The 15,563-nt window shown below is 33.5% G+C and overlaps 6 protein-coding genes and 1 non-coding gene across 7 annotated transcripts; 2 read left to right on the top strand and 5 right to left on the bottom strand.

Moving 5' to 3' along the window:
- Positions 1-46: 46 nt before the first annotated feature.
- ULP1 (SUMO protease ULP1) lies at positions 47-1,768 on the bottom strand (the record flags this gene model as incomplete). Its single annotated transcript, XM_003955550.1, has 1 exon — positions 47-1,768. One exon carries the CDS (start codon positions 1,766-1,768, stop codon positions 47-49), a length of 1,722 nt encoding a protein of 573 aa, XP_003955599.1.
- Positions 1,769-2,163: 395 nt separating this feature from the next.
- On the bottom strand, positions 2,164-2,784 carry KAFR0B01660 (Rab GTPase family protein; the record flags this gene model as incomplete). The annotated part of the gene is made up of 1 exon (XM_003955551.1): positions 2,164-2,784. The coding sequence occupies one exon, from the start codon at positions 2,782-2,784 to the stop codon at positions 2,164-2,166; it is 621 nt and encodes a 206-aa protein (XP_003955600.1).
- Positions 2,785-3,167: 383 nt separating this feature from the next.
- On the bottom strand, positions 3,168-9,437 carry KAFR0B01670 (uncharacterized protein; the record flags this gene model as incomplete). The annotated part of the gene is made up of 1 exon (XM_003955552.1): positions 3,168-9,437. One exon carries the CDS (start codon positions 9,435-9,437, stop codon positions 3,168-3,170), a length of 6,270 nt encoding a protein of 2,089 aa, XP_003955601.1.
- Positions 9,438-10,954: 1,517 nt separating this feature from the next.
- On the top strand, positions 10,955-11,917 carry LSP1 (lipid-binding protein LSP1; the record flags this gene model as incomplete). Its single annotated transcript, XM_003955553.1, has 1 exon — positions 10,955-11,917. The coding sequence occupies one exon, from the start codon at positions 10,955-10,957 to the stop codon at positions 11,915-11,917; it is 963 nt and encodes a 320-aa protein (XP_003955602.1).
- A 224-nt stretch (positions 11,918-12,141) lies between these two features.
- AEP3 (Aep3p) lies at positions 12,142-14,016 on the bottom strand (the record flags this gene model as incomplete). The annotated part of the gene is made up of 1 exon (XM_003955554.1): positions 12,142-14,016. The coding sequence occupies one exon, from the start codon at positions 14,014-14,016 to the stop codon at positions 12,142-12,144; it is 1,875 nt and encodes a 624-aa protein (XP_003955603.1).
- A 290-nt stretch (positions 14,017-14,306) lies between these two features.
- KAFR0Btrna9E lies at positions 14,307-14,378 on the top strand. Its single transcript has one exon. It is a non-coding gene; the product is annotated as a tRNA-Glu (tRNA).
- A 421-nt stretch (positions 14,379-14,799) lies between these two features.
- On the bottom strand, positions 14,800-15,441 carry SYM1 (ethanol metabolism protein; the record flags this gene model as incomplete). Its single annotated transcript, XM_003955555.1, has 1 exon — positions 14,800-15,441. One exon carries the CDS (start codon positions 15,439-15,441, stop codon positions 14,800-14,802), a length of 642 nt encoding a protein of 213 aa, XP_003955604.1.
- Between the last annotated feature and the right edge of the window lie 122 nt (positions 15,442-15,563).

Consider the following 15,563-nt stretch of genomic DNA (forward strand, 5'->3'; position numbering starts at 1 on the left):
TTACATATTAGAAATAATATTCAAGAGTATGAAAAATAATTAATAACTATTTAGTACTATCTGATAAAATTAAATGCGCAATATAAATTCTCATTCTGACAGCGTCCTTATGATCAAATGTCAATGCAGAATCTTTACTTAGATACAGTGCATTCATGCAGACATAAATACCACAATCGAAACCATTGGGCTGTTGCGGACAAACTAAATGCATGAACTCAAAATCTTCCCCCATCATTTTTCCACTTTCTTGTACGACGTAATTTTTCAAATCACTTAAAATGGCAAAACTCATTGCACTAGGACCATTAGACAATGAATCAACATAACTAATCGTCTTATCAGGAATATTAATTAGACATAAAGCCCAGTGAGATTGATTTAAATTAATTGGAACAAAGATCTTATCTAACTCTCCAATTTTCACCTTCTTTCTTTTCATCCACCTTCTCACACCTTGATAACCACGTTCAGAAAGACTTGTGTAAAAAAATGAGTTGAAAGCAATTGTTCTTTCTGTCTTTTTCTCAATGGACTTCATAAAATATTCGATTATAGTATCATTTAGCCACCTTTTAGGTGCTAGAGTTTTAAGATCTCTAACTCTTATTTCCAAATTATCTTTATTCATTACCATGTTGTTATCATTTCTGCTTAATGCCTTTTTAACTAAAGCAATCTTAGAAGCATCTAATTCGGGGATCAGTTTCTTTAAAGCTTGTTTTTTAGTTAATTCTTCCTCTCTTTTTTTTCTTATTAGATCCTGTATCTTCTTTCTTTCTTCCACCAACTGCTTATAGTTTTTGAATTCTTTTTCGAAATTGAGAAGTGTTTGATCTAATTTCAAATTTTCATTATAGAATTCTTTATGCTTTCTTTCTAACGGTGTTAACTTCTTTTCTTTAATAAAAATCAAGTCATCCTCCTCTTTTTTCTGTTTTAAAAGTAGGGACTGTTTATTATCCAACAAAACATTCTTTATTCTCTCGGTTAGATCAATCACAGTTTTCTTAAATTTATTATGGCGCTGGCCAGTCTTTCTATCCCTCTCTAGGAGCTTCAACTGTTGTTGTCGTTCATCCTCAATTACCTTTGGAAGAGTATATTCTCCATTAAAAATTTGCTTTAAATATGAAACTTCATCTGAACGACCACGTAAAATCATTTTAGCATCATTGATATTTTCTCTCTTTGATTTTTTTCTTCTCATAAATCTTGTACCATACTGGACTGGCTTACTATCATCTTGATCATTTGGGCCCCCAATCGGCGTTGTTTCCCATTTATTCCAACCAAAAGGATCTTTTGAAAACTTCAACACATTGCTGCCGTCATCATTGTTGGATTGTAAAGGTCTCGTTTTCTCGAGTTTAGTTCTTTTTGAAGGTGTAAAAGAGGTTTCTTTATAATCAATTTCATGCTTACTATTAGTTGTATGGTCATTTAACTGTGAATGCATGATATTAGATATAGCAATTCTTCCCGAATCATATAGACTTGTCAGAACACCAGATGTCTGTCCAATGTTACTTGAATTCAATATTGAAGACTCGGAGTCATGAAAGTTGTGTGATGATGATGAAGATGAAGCGCACCTTTTAAGTTTATTAGGCCCTGTATTGTGCTCCATTGTATCTACTGCACTCATAGTCCTTCTTGGACTAAATAGAGAAGGTTTGCTCATTGCGGTTCTGTATATTGTGAACGATGAGAACGATGGTGAATACGGATTCTGTGAAGTCCGTCTTTTATAGTTTGAAATGGACATGTAGGTTCTGTTCTTCTCTGAAATGCACGTTATTCCTTAACAAAAGCTATTAATATCTGACTTAATGAGCAATGACAACTTTGCTGTACGTCATGAACTCCGTTCTCTTGATAGGAGTGTTACTGTCTATTCTTTTTCCAATTCACTTTTAGAAATTTACAGCTCTTCGCCTTATGAAAAAGTGGTATCACTAATACTATAAATATAAAAATAGAGCATAATAAATCATATTGGTAATTGATATTTATACGTTCATATAAAGATACATATAAGGATACATATTGTAGATAAAAAGTACTTACTTACAGAGCAATAGTGAAAGGTGTGATAAAAAAAGATGTACAGTCATTGTTGCCTAATTTTTATTTAGTTTTATTTTTTTCTTAGTTATACTTTCAACAGCAGTTGGCCTTAGACATGCTGCTGCTGCTAGATTTGATGTTAACATTACCATCATTAGTGTTTTTAGCATCAGATAATTTATTGCTGTCAATTTTATCTTGAATTAGTCTGGCTAAGGTGAAGAAAATCTCATTCACGTTTTGATCATCTTTAGCACTGGATTCGACAAATGGCAAACCTAATTCTTTGGCTAATGCTTCACCTTGCTCGTAGGTGACTAACCTAGTGTCCATATCAGATTTATTACCGACCAAAAGTAATTGTGCATCGTCGTTAGCATGGTCATTGACGGTCTTGAACCATTGCTTGATATTGGTGAAGGTTCTTTCATCAGTAACATCGTATACAAGTATAATACCCATAGCACCACGGTAGTAGGCTGTTGTAATAGTACGGAAACGTTCTTGGCCAGCAGTATCCCACAATTGTAACTTAACTTTCTTACCGTTGATATCAACTGTTTTGATTTTGAAATCGATACCTATCGTGGTAATGAAAGAGGGACTAAATTTGTCTTCCACAAATCTAACTAACAGACATGATTTACCGACACCAGAATCACCGATCAATAAGATCTTCATTATAGAATCATAATTTTTACCGTTACCAGACATTTTGTATTAGGATATGTATCTCGTAATTTAATCTATTTAATTCTGCTTTCTAAACTTAATTGGGAACTCTCCAGAAGTATGTGACACCTTATAGACAGTTCTGAGCTCAATCAGGCAAATTCAACGTCCCAATAGGATATACTTTTGTTGATGTGTACTACTTTTACTATCTTCCCGTGACAGAACTCGTTCAATTTTCCACTTTTACAAAAAAAAAGCTTAAGGCTGCACTATATCTAATGCGGTGCGGGTAATGATAATAGCGCCAAAAAGAAAGACTATAAATTCTATAAATTCTATAATATATTTCATGTATATGTCGTTTATGTGACGATGATACTAGTTATATGAAATCAGCAAGTCAGAAGCCTTCGCAGTATCCTTTAAGCGTAATAACTTCTCCATAGTACGCCCTGCAAATCTTCCAGCTGATCGCTAGTAAATTCTAATCTATCAAATTTCCAAGTATCTGCCCTAACTTTCTTGAATTCACTGATGGTATCCTTTGCAGAAGTTCCTGCCATACCACTGGTCCTTGCCCAAGAAGACAATTCACTCAATTCCTTTGGTATCCATTTTGGTAATGGGAAAACGTATGGGAAAGCTGAGATTACAGCTCCCAAACCGACTACACTACCGTGTATTTCCATGCTAGTCTTGGATAATTTCTGTTTTTCTTCCCATGTATAGCCCTTCAACTTGGCAGAAAAATTTTCTATTAATGTTTCCAATTCTTGTGAATCATCAATGTTATGAGCAATATCTGATAATACATCTGCTGCACGAATTCTTACTTCAACGTAATTATCATTATAAACTTGATCAACTACGAATTGCAATATCTGAGACTTTTGCTCCGTAGTTAATTGTAATAATTGCGAAGAAAGGAAGTGTTGTACAAATGCCAAACGTAATTTCAATCCATAGGAAGTGGTGTCATTGGAAACTTCGGTGATAGAATCAACAATTGGCTTAATTTGTTCTTTTCTGATAGGTAAGTACGCTATTCCGAGGTAAATAGACGCTGGATCTATACCACTTAACTTACAAAGGTCCTTTTGAAGAGTCAAAGTGGTCAAGAAAGGGATTATGTAATCTACCAAATAGGGAATTATAATGATTTTGTTTGGTCCCTTGATCATATCTTTGACCCAATAAAATATCGTAGAGGAAATGTAGTAGTAACGGGTCTTTAAAATTTCCTGAGGGGACAAATGTTTAACTTTGTCATATTCCTGGGTGATTTCATGGAATTGCTTCCTGATAGTTGAATCAATACCTGGTGACGCTGATTTCATTGGTAAACCAAGGCCATCAACATTTGTAATCTCCAGGTTCATGAGCTCTTCACTGTTTTTGAATGAAGGGTAGCATTCATTTTGCACTAGCGTTGAAAATAATTTAGCAATCGAAGAACGGACCTGATCATAAGGATGCTCGAATGGCAAATTTTTGGAAATTTCTTCTGTGCTTGGACTTTTGAATTCTAATCCCATTAGAAGGCTCCTTAACATTAAGTTTCTTTGAGCCTGTTGAGCGGCTGCATCAGAAGTGATATCAGAAAAGTTGTCAATCTGAGAAATAATTCTATAAAATGGTTCAAACCTTCTAATATCAACAATTGTAGGAAGCCACCAACACACTGTGCTCCAAATTTCAAAAGCGTCATGATTAAACCCATGATCTAATGCATTCTGCAGAAAGTTTTCGGCAAATACGTCACGTTTCTTTAATTCCTCTTTATTCATATATTTGGAGGCACAAATAAAAGCAGAAAATATTTCAATAGACATAATCATCGAGGCTTTGTCATCTCTATCATAAAATTTTTCACACAGTTTGAAGAGATCTTCGAGAGTCAAGTTTTTCGTATACTTCTTGGAAATTAAAATAATCATGAAAGTGAAAAAAGATACATCCCCACTACTAAAAACACTACGCGTTTCGTTATCTTGAACTAATGTAGTCATCATATTTTCTAGCCACTCCAAAGAAACCAAATTACCTATACATTTAACGGCTTCAACTTCATTTACTTCCAAGTTAATTTCCACACGAGATGATTTTACAACTTTCAATTTTCTACCCCAACATAGCCAGCCAACGCAGCCTCTAGAATCTATGAAATAACTTGGAGATTTGAAATTATTCATTTCTTTTCTGAAAAGTTGGGTCGATGCTGGAGAAGAAGTGTCGATTTCAGTAACAAATGGCGGATCATATGAAGTTTGATAAGCTCTTGATATATCATAACCATAATCAGATAAGGAAAATACTTTATTGAAAATCGCTAAAAATGATCTCAAAGCCAAATGAACGATGTCTGGATGTCTAGCTTTACTTTGAGCAAAAATGGCAGCTATTGTTTTGGCACGAGTGGTGGTTTCCAAACTGGATTGAATTCTCGCAATAAATTTAATTATGATAATAGGAATTTTCCAGCTCAATGACTTCTCATTTTGTAATACGATCAGCAATCCCGCTTCCAAAGAATCAAGTAAATCGAGGTACTGCTTACGCTTTTGTTCCTTGGCGAATTTCACAGTTTGGACCTGTAAATCAATTTTTTCGTCAGGAGGTTGAATTGGGATAAACATTTTTTCATTATGCACACAAATTGATGATGGGATCTTCAAACCTGAGGCTATATCAGTGATAATCTTTTCTGCAAACAAAGAAATGTCCAATTCATTGATTCTACAACATTCTATCAAAGTCAAGCACAACTCTTCAAGGTTTTTGACATCAGACATCAGTTTTCTATTAATTTTCTTTATCAATAACAATTTCAATAAAACTTTAATTTGCATGTTTTCTTGCAACTTCACGTTTTCTTTCAACAATTTCAATATTGAACTAACGATTAGGGTGTAGGATCCTGTTATGTGTTTCATACAATGGACCAAAGCTCCCTGTGCTGGCTTATGAATATTAGGGTAAACTGAACAAGATAATTTAATTATGTCTCTTAGCAGTATGTTTTCCAATTTTGAACCACGCCTACTTGTGGAATGTAACAGAACACGACTTTGATGAACATTATCAACTCTAACAGCCAAAAGAGTTCTTGTATGAGGATCTTCCAGGTGCGCTAGAGACTGTATATTCTCTAAGAAGTCAAGATCTAGGAACGCACCAGGATCATCATTGAACGTATTTTCTTGTCCTACATCACTGAACCAAACCTTTAAACCATGTAGTAGACTCTGGTAAATGTTTGCATTGTGTTCATAATTACGTGATAAGAATTGTGACATTTTGTGGAAAAAAGAACCAATATTTGATCTGATTGAATGAACTTTGACGTAAAGTGGATTTTGAAACTTTTGTTCTATCTCATTGCCGAAATAGTAGTTACATGAAAATATATTCAGATCAGTGAGCCCTGTCGTTGCATGAATGGATGTATGAGGAGAAAAGTGACCATTTTCGGTTAAGGATGGGGTACAAAGACGAGAAGCGGATCCTGAAATGCTTTCGCCAGAATCATCGTCATTTTCAAAAATCAAATTTTCTTCAACTTCCTCATATTCTTTTAATTCAATTTCATCGTGGTTATCATGAGAAACTTTTGAATCTATGGACTCTTCAATGTCTTCATTCTTTTTAGTATCGACTAAATCGTCCTCATCATAATTGATAAATTTTAGATCTTTCAAGATCCTCAGCTTCTCATTATGGGGAGCTCCAATTGATTTATTCGAATTCACAATGCTCATTTTATGTCTATTGTAATCTGGATCATAAAGAAGACTTGAACCAGAAATAGAATGAGTCAAAATCAATACGAATTTTTGTATGCTGTCAACGAAGTATGTGTTGGCTTGAGGCGATTGTAACAATTTTTCAACTTTGTCAATACAATATGAAGAAATTGTTTCAAGAATTTCGATGGCTAATTCAATCTCATGCTTTGATGGGACATGCCATTTGAAATTCAAATTTCTTGGCTTGTATTTCTCAATATTATCAAACTGTAATCCACCCCATTTTGAATCAAGGGTCAATTGGCAATCCTTTTCAAATAATCTAAACTCAGTAATTTCAGTAGAGGTTAGTGTTAACAAGACATTGTGTATAATTAATGAGGTGATAACGTCTAATGGTGGATTGGTAATATTTTCATAAATGTATTTCATAAATTCAAGTAATTCTTTCTTATATTCGAAGATTGAGTCATGAGATTGTCTTAATACATCATTCAAGGCGGTTAAATATAAAACCAGTTTTGTATCTCTCTTCTGTATCTCTGTTGAGCTTCTTATAGAACCTGCCCCACGACTAACTTGATCCTTTATATTGAAGATCAATGCTTCAAAAATCTTTTTACTCAAAAACTTGTTTCTTTTAACTAGTGCTGCTAAGGGAATAGTTACAATTTCGTAATTTGCATCTTTATCCTTGAAAGCATCATTTTCCCAAAACGATCTTTGTAATAAATCTGAAACATAGTTAAAGGCCTTGTCATCCAGAGATTCTATCATAATCATCGTAGTTTGATTAACCTTGGTTATAAAGCCATCGTCCAATTCTATATCCGCTAATAGAAATAATTTATCTATGTAAGCTTTCAAAATGTGATTAAATATAGTGGTAGAGGCTCTAAAAGCACTTTCTAAGACATTATCATCATACTCGAATGTTTCAGACGATTTACCAGACTTTAAATGGTAAAAATGTTGTTCTATGAAAGGTAGAGTATGAGATTCGAATGAAAGGTATTCTTTATCCTGGACTGGACATTCCAAGGGTATGAAGGAGGCTATGGACACAATCCCATTGATAATATTACTCGTTAAATTGATATCATTTAAATCAATTTTTTCAACGAAAGTGGAAAGTATATTAGTGACATGAACGCGGTACAATTTGTCCATAACTAAAAATCTTACTACTCTATTAAATTGTTTTAAAGATGCTATAATTCTATGTCTTGAATTGATATATTCGCCTGATAGTGCGTCGTAAACATCTGTTAATATCTTATCCATAACTAGGTACTTATTAGTTGGTTCTAAATCTAACAAATATGCGAAACATGAAATGTAATAATTTGAAATGTCAGTATTTTTATTTTGAGCCCCAATATTTAATAGATCAAGAAATGTTTCTACTATTTTATCATTACAATCTGAATTTAGGGCAATTGGACTTTTAAAATTGTACTTTTGTTCTAACTTAACTCTACCATGATATATTTTAATGAAAGAATGGATAAATTTAGCAATAGGTTTGGTCCAAAATCCACTATTTGATGGATGAACAAAAGTTTTAATCGATTTAGTTAAACTGACCAAGTTTTCAAAGAAGAAACCATAGTCGGAACCATTAATGGAATAAACGAATGGTTTTACAGTTCTTGAATACGAATGAATTTGACCATTGGTTCTTAAATGACCTTGTAATCTATTAAATAAGAAAACCATCTGTTCCCTTGTGAATAAGCCATATTCGGAGAATAGATTGTTTACAACAGCAATATCAATAGTATTTTGTAATTGATTAAAATGAATATCTTCAGATATAGAACCCACAAAATCATACATGTGAGTATCTATGACAATATTTGCACTAACTGAAGACCAAATACTGAACATAAATGGGAAGTAATCGGTTATTTTCTTTTTCGTATTGTAGTGATATGGCATAAAAGAAGTTATAATTGGTAAAACAGATGACATTGTGGATGGTGCAAAACTTGATAATAAAAAATCCATTGAATTAGTTAAAATATCTTCATTTTCTCTATCGAAAAATTGTTTTGAAATATGTGCAATTTTTAATAGTAATCTAAATAATTGTAGATCTTCTTTTGATTGAACATCATATCGAACATAATCGGAATCAGGATATGGTAAAAATTCACACAAGAATTGAAAAATTAATTCATGATTTAAAATTAAACCATCTTTTTTAAGCATTGCTACATAATTATTTCCTTTATCATCATTATAAAGCAAACCATCAAGAACTTCAACATGTAATTGTCTATAAATTTTTTGACCTTGGACTAAAGCTAGATGATAGTATACTGTGACTAAAGATTTTCTTAAGGATAATGGTATGTTAAAATGCAAACAATTTTTTAATTCATTGGTCCAATGATTAACGTTAATAATAGCTGATGACTCTTCTGTAATTTTACCGATTGGTACAAAATCTGGTGCAGATAGATCGAGATATTCATTTGATTCATCAAGATCCTCATCTTCATCATCTTCTCCTTCATCAAAGTTGGCAATATCATTATTTGAAATTAAATCGATATCATTATTTAAATCATTAATTTGATTTTTTAAGCCTGTTAAATCCTTTGCAGAAATTGACAGAAGCCCTTGAATATCCAATGAGGAAATGGCAATGTAAAGATTGTAAATGATATGACAAAGAAAAGTTGCTTGATCTTTATGAGATTCTATCTTGTATGGTAATTGTGAAAGTACATCAAATTTTGGTTTCTTTAATTTAGAAAACCATTTAGAATTTGGATCATAGATTTCTTTTAAATGGAGTGTTGGATCATCTAAATAATCTAGATTATAATTTGATAATCTTGCAAGGAAAGGATCTTGTGGCGAAATTTTAAGCTTTTTTTGGGAATTAGAATTTAATAAATCAACTTTATCATTGTTAATCTTTCTTTTATTGAACATTAGTTATTGTCTCTTGTAGTTGCTTAAAGGCAGAAGGGGTCCTAAATCTACAACAAACTTGCTTTGTGTAAGTATAATAATAGATGAGGTTTGTTAACAAAAATTAATTTATTTTTTTTTTTTCTTCGTTTCGTCTTTTCTTTTCAATTTCCACTAATTTCGCTTCGAACCCAAAAAGTCAAAATTAGAATCTTGAAATTATTTTCGAAAGAAATCCATTGAAAGGAACTGCCCATTCGCTCGAGAAATTGAAAAGACGAAAAAAAAAAAAAAAAAGAAAAGGAGATACCACTTCAATTGAAGACAATTGGTAATTGTGGATGAAGCTTAGTGATGAAAATGGCCTTCTACTTACGAAATGTGAAGTGATGATCATTTGTTGGAGTCTTTTGTTGCTGTAATCAAAGAGAATCAAGACATGTGTATTGAAGATAATCAGACGAGGGGTGGATATATACATACATATAGGGAAAGAAATGATGTTTTTGTTAAAAGAAAAAAATGGCATATACCGTCCCTTTTTATATCTGTTTTTTTTCGCATTAGCCGCTGAAAATTTGAATACAGAATATTATGAAAACGACAAAATCTTGGCGGCTATTTTGCAATATCATAAATTTGCCATTTAGCCGCGTAATCTTTCTCTCTGCGTAAAGCCGTTCCGTTTCTCCGCCAACAAGCACCCATACACATCCCCGGAGGAATCATAATGCACGGCGGGTTCATCACTCCACCGCCACCGCCCCTCGTCCCCGCCCCTGAGACGGTTCCCCGTACAATAAAAACAAGAGAAAAAAACCGTAGTGGTCACATAAAGATTCTCGAAAGGGGTAACGTAACTCCCAAAAAAGAAAATAAAAAAAAAAATGGCAGCAATTGAAAATTCGATGGATGGGCGACGATGAGTTTCTTCACCATCACCTTACCACTTTTTTTTTTCTTCTTTCAATCTCGGGACAGTAAAAATAAACTGTCACTTCTTAACTCAAGAAGATGATGATCCTCAAGGATTTACCCTTTTTATTTCTAAAATTCATCATCATCATCATCATTTCCAGTCAACTACAAGACAATAAACGATGGGTCAATTCAATCTACAAAATAAATTCATCTTCTACTTGTAACAATAATACTCAATTGCTCTTTCATAACCAACCATACACTATCAATCGTTACCATCCACTATCTTTTCTTTCTACGTTAACATCTTCTCTTTTCTCTTTATATAATATCCAATTCTCTGCATGAACTCTCCCCTCCTCCTCCTCCTTTTTCTCTTTCATGGCCTTTTTTTTTTTTTTCTTTCTTTGGCCTCGTCATATCTAAAGGGTTTTTTTTCACTATGCAAAGTACAAAATATATTCAGATTGTACACATTATAATAACATACCATATATAAATACACTTTTTTTTCTTGAATTTTATCCCTTACTACAAGAAATTTTTCTTTCTATTAATATTCAATCTACTAAGATAAATAATAATAGTAAAGGTACTTTAGAATATATCATCAAGCTATGCACAAAACATATTCCTTAAGAAACCAAAGAACTCCAACTGCTCAGCAGATTCAACAACCACCACCTCCTCCTTCTTCAACAAAATCAAGATTTTTCGGTAAATCTTCCCTAGCTTCTTCATTTCGTAAGAGTACAGCTGGTAGCTTCGGTCCTGAACTATCAAGAAAATTATCTCAATTGGTTAAAACTGAAAAAGGCGTCTTGAGAGCAATGGAAGTGGTGGCTAATGAAAGACGTGCCGCTGCAAGACAATTGTCCCTATGGGGTTCAGAAAATGATGATGATGTATCCGATGTCACCGATAAATTAGGTGTCTTGATGTACGAATTGGGTGAATTACAAGATCAATTTATTGATAAATATGATCAATATCGTGTCACTTTAAAATCAATTAGAAATATTGAAGCTTCTGTACAACCTTCAAGAGATAGAAAAGACAAAATTACCGATGAAATTGCACATTTGAAATATAAAGATCCAGGCTCCACTAAGATCCCTGTATTGGAACAAGAATTGGTTAGAACTGAAGCTGAATCTTTAGTCGCTGAAGCTCAATTGTCTAATATTACAAGAGAAAAATTAAAAGCTAGTTTCAACTATCAATTCGATGCCGTTAGAGAATTGGCTGAAAAATTCGCTTTAATTGCAGGCTACGGTAAGGCGCTATTAGAACTATTAGACGATGCTCCAGTTACCCCAGGTGAAGCAAGACCAGCTTATGACGGTTATGACGCTTCCAGACAAATTATCATGGATGCCGAAGCTGCTTTAGAAGCTTGGACTCTTGATATTGCGGTTGTTAAACCAACTCTTTCCTTCCATCAAACGGTAGATGACGTCTACGAGGAAGTGGATGATCAAGAAGAGGATGAAGGTCAAGAACAAGGTATTGTCGAAGATGATTACGCCGAAGAAGGATTAAGACAACCAGCTAATACTAACGAAGAAGACTACAGTTGAGGATTGGGCCTCTAGTTAAGTCTCCCTTCTTTGGCTTCTTTTTATCATCTTTTTTCGAGAAAAAACTTTTTTATTTTTATTTAATGACCTATATCTTTTATTCTCTCTATGCTAATTTCTTTTTTTTCTATATTCTCTAATATAATTAATATTTTCATTACTATTATTACTTCTATTATTGTTATCACTATAATCTTGATTTGAAGATCGATATCAATACCAGTTTATATCAATTTACGATCCTTCAACTCTTTCGTTAGTGCCTCCTTCCAATTGTTGGCATAGCCAATCCTCTTAATCATAGCATTTTGTACAGCAATGTATCTAATCCTTTTACGGTATTCAGTCTTCTTTGCTTTAGTTTCACCCGATGTTATACAATGCTTATCACGCGTTTTCTCCCTAGAATTCCCATTATTATTATAAGGAACACAATGTAGGTATCTCAACAATTTACGTTCATCCCTGCTCGAAACTTTGAATAATTCCCATTTCACTTTCATTCCCCCATTTACAATGTGTTCCATCAAATAGCCGAGCTTTTCCAGATCCTCACTTGTAACTTGTTTCAAACAGTTGAACTTAGAAATAGACTCACACTTAACTAACCAATAATTCTTCCGATAACCAAGTTTCATCTTTAACTGAAGATTTTTCAAAAATTTCAAGATAACTGGGAAATTCACACTGTAACCGTTTCTAACCAACGATTTATACAGAAACTGGAATGATTCCACATTACTTGAGACTTTGAAAACGTTCTTAAAATGATATAGGATAATCAACGACAAATCAATTCTACCACTTAAACTAACATGATTCAGAAATAGGTTCAAAATTTCAACATTAAACATGTTCTGATTCTTTCTATAAGCGAAGTTTAATAATTCCCATGCAACTTCAAGTGAGTTCCCATTTTTCGTGTCTTCTAAGAGATGCTTCAATGTAAATTTTAAAATTTCAGAATCAAAACTTATCCTATTGATTTTCAAAAAATTCAGCAATGTGATTACAATTGTTCGACCGTTTTTATTCCCATTTTCATTCTTGAAAACAGTCTCGAAGACCTTCAGGGCAAGGCTTTGGGTCACTGGAATTTCTTGTTCTATCATTTTCTTGATATAAAATTCTAATGCACTTTGACTCATTAAAAATTGTCCCAGCAAGTTCCACGTAATATAGTTCACTCCGATTTTTCTGTTGATCATATCATTCAAATAATAAGCAAGTTCACCATTAACCTTTTTGACCTTTCGTATTTTGGAATTTTTCAAAATAGCTGAAATGATTATGTTGTATGTAGCGGTGTTTAACTGACAGTTAGCAATTTTCATTAACCTAAAAGTCTCTCTCATTGATGCATAATCAGATCGCTGTTTGAAGAAGAACATGACATCATTATATGTTTGCGAAGTCTGATATGGCAAAGTAACCTTATTTGATGGATTAACCATCATTTTTAACATTTTTGGTATAATACCATTTTGTTTCGAAGAACTTTTATATCTAAATTTAGTGTGAGTCAATAATCCAATATAGTCCGTGAAAACCATCGGATCCTCATCAAATTTGGGAACTTGAGGTATCTCTCTCATGGACTCTCTTTGAAATAACCTTCGCTTATTAACATGCGGGAGATATACCCTGAAATTTGCCAACTTTACCATTAATGGTAGCAATTCATTTAGAAGTAATTGATCCTCTCTCTCCATCCAAGACTCATTTTGTAGCATCTGCTTCCGTAGATGATATAATTTGTTTGCTTTAGCGGTGTCGTAATCTGCCTTTATCTCCTGTCGTTTGAATTTGTGAGTTGGCCTATATGGTAGTAGCATTTCTTGAACAAGCTTCCTCTCGAAAGAAGAATTTTTACCTACTAGATGACTATTTTCTGCTATTTGCAGATTCCTTGACTTTGACTTCTCTGATCTGTCTTCCTGCCTATTCTTTTCCATTGGCTTACTTCTATCTAATCTATCAACATTAAGGTGATTAGTGAAGGTGGCGGGAAGGAGAATCTCGCTGAATGTGGAGCCCGAGGTTGCTCTCTTTATCCCATTCGTACTAATTGCTTTGCTAAGTGTTGTTAATATATCCATTCATCCAGTCATCTGTCGGTAAGTGTGCCTTTTTAGCCACTACGTTATGTGGTTCATTCTGTTCCACCATAGCTATTTTTTTTTTTAATGTATCAGGAAATGTTCAAAAATAGCATGTTTTCCAATAAAAACGTTCTAAATCTGCAAAAAAATATCTTTTAGGAGAAAGAAACGAAAATTCATTTGCTAATATACCGAAATTGCTATACAAGGACATGTTGGTCTATCTTTTTGCCTTTAAATCTGATTGGTTAAGGATGAAAATAAAATTAACTTCTCATCAAATATTATCCGATATAGTGTAACGGCTATCACATCACGCTTTCACCGTGGAGACCGGGGTTCGACTCCCCGTATCGGAGCAATTTGATATAGATTCTTTTCATAAATTTTATGTGCAGTTTCATTGCTACATGCACAACTAAAAAATGACATTAACGTAAGTGGACGTAGATCACCTGGAACTTGTAGTGTCTCTTGTAGTCAATATCCGTATTTTTTATTATAGTCTATAAGAAAATTATATATCGACATTTATGCTTTGCATTTATTTATGCTTTGCATTTATTTTAGCTGCATATAATGATGATGCTAGTCCATCCGTTTGGCCATGGGTTGTCCGATGATGAGCCATTCGTAAACACATGCACTCAGGATATTTCTACAGGAAATGCATTATTACTGCAAGTGCTAATATTACGAGAGTCCGAAGCGTTCTATCATGAAGATTCATTGAAAAATGTTACCCTCTATGTACTCTGTGATCTATCTAATCCTTCAGGATCATTCAGCCACAGGAGGATAGTAAACAGGATACCTTTCCTTCTCAACTGGAATATAAGAGTTTTTGAATGATAGGAAGGTGTTCCAAAAGATAGATATTGTATTGACAGCTAAGAGACGATGTTGCACTGGTATTAGCGAGAAATTTACAGCCTGGAAAAGTGGCCAGACGCACCAATTGGTCACTAGAGTATTCCACCATTGTGTTTTAACCTTGATTTTTGCATCATCAAAAGATTTTCCCTCCATCGCAGACATACACATAAAATAAAATGGCAAGGATATTGGAGCAAACCCCAATTGATCCACACCTACTCTGCAAAGCAAGTTTGTATAATGATTGCTTGGTTTATTGGGTAACTTAACCTTGTAGTTCAAAAATTTGTACCATCTATCACCCACGAATGAAAATATCAACGATCCATAGACTATGGCCCTGGCAGTACGAGAAAAGTCATATTTCCACGCTACTTTCCTCTTATGATTCTCCTTTGATTCTATAGTACCTTTATGTTCTGTATAGGGAAAGAGAAATTGTGCTGAAACATCACCTGCGCCAAATAATGCACCAGTTGTAACGGCATTTGTAGTCTTGGGATGTTTTTTCAAAGCAAGCTTATATAGATCTAAAATTCTCGTCATAATCTACTGCTTCTTGATCTAAAAAGCGACATATAATGTCTTTGATAGTTCATACGTATGATGATCTGCTCATATATAAAATGAACATAAATTTTTGAAGGAAATTCCATTATCTTGCATTG

This window comes from Kazachstania africana, chromosome 2 (assembly GCF_000304475.1).
Source record: "Kazachstania africana CBS 2517 chromosome 2, complete genome".
Lineage (NCBI taxonomy): Eukaryota > Fungi > Ascomycota > Saccharomycetes > Saccharomycetales > Saccharomycetaceae > Kazachstania > Kazachstania africana.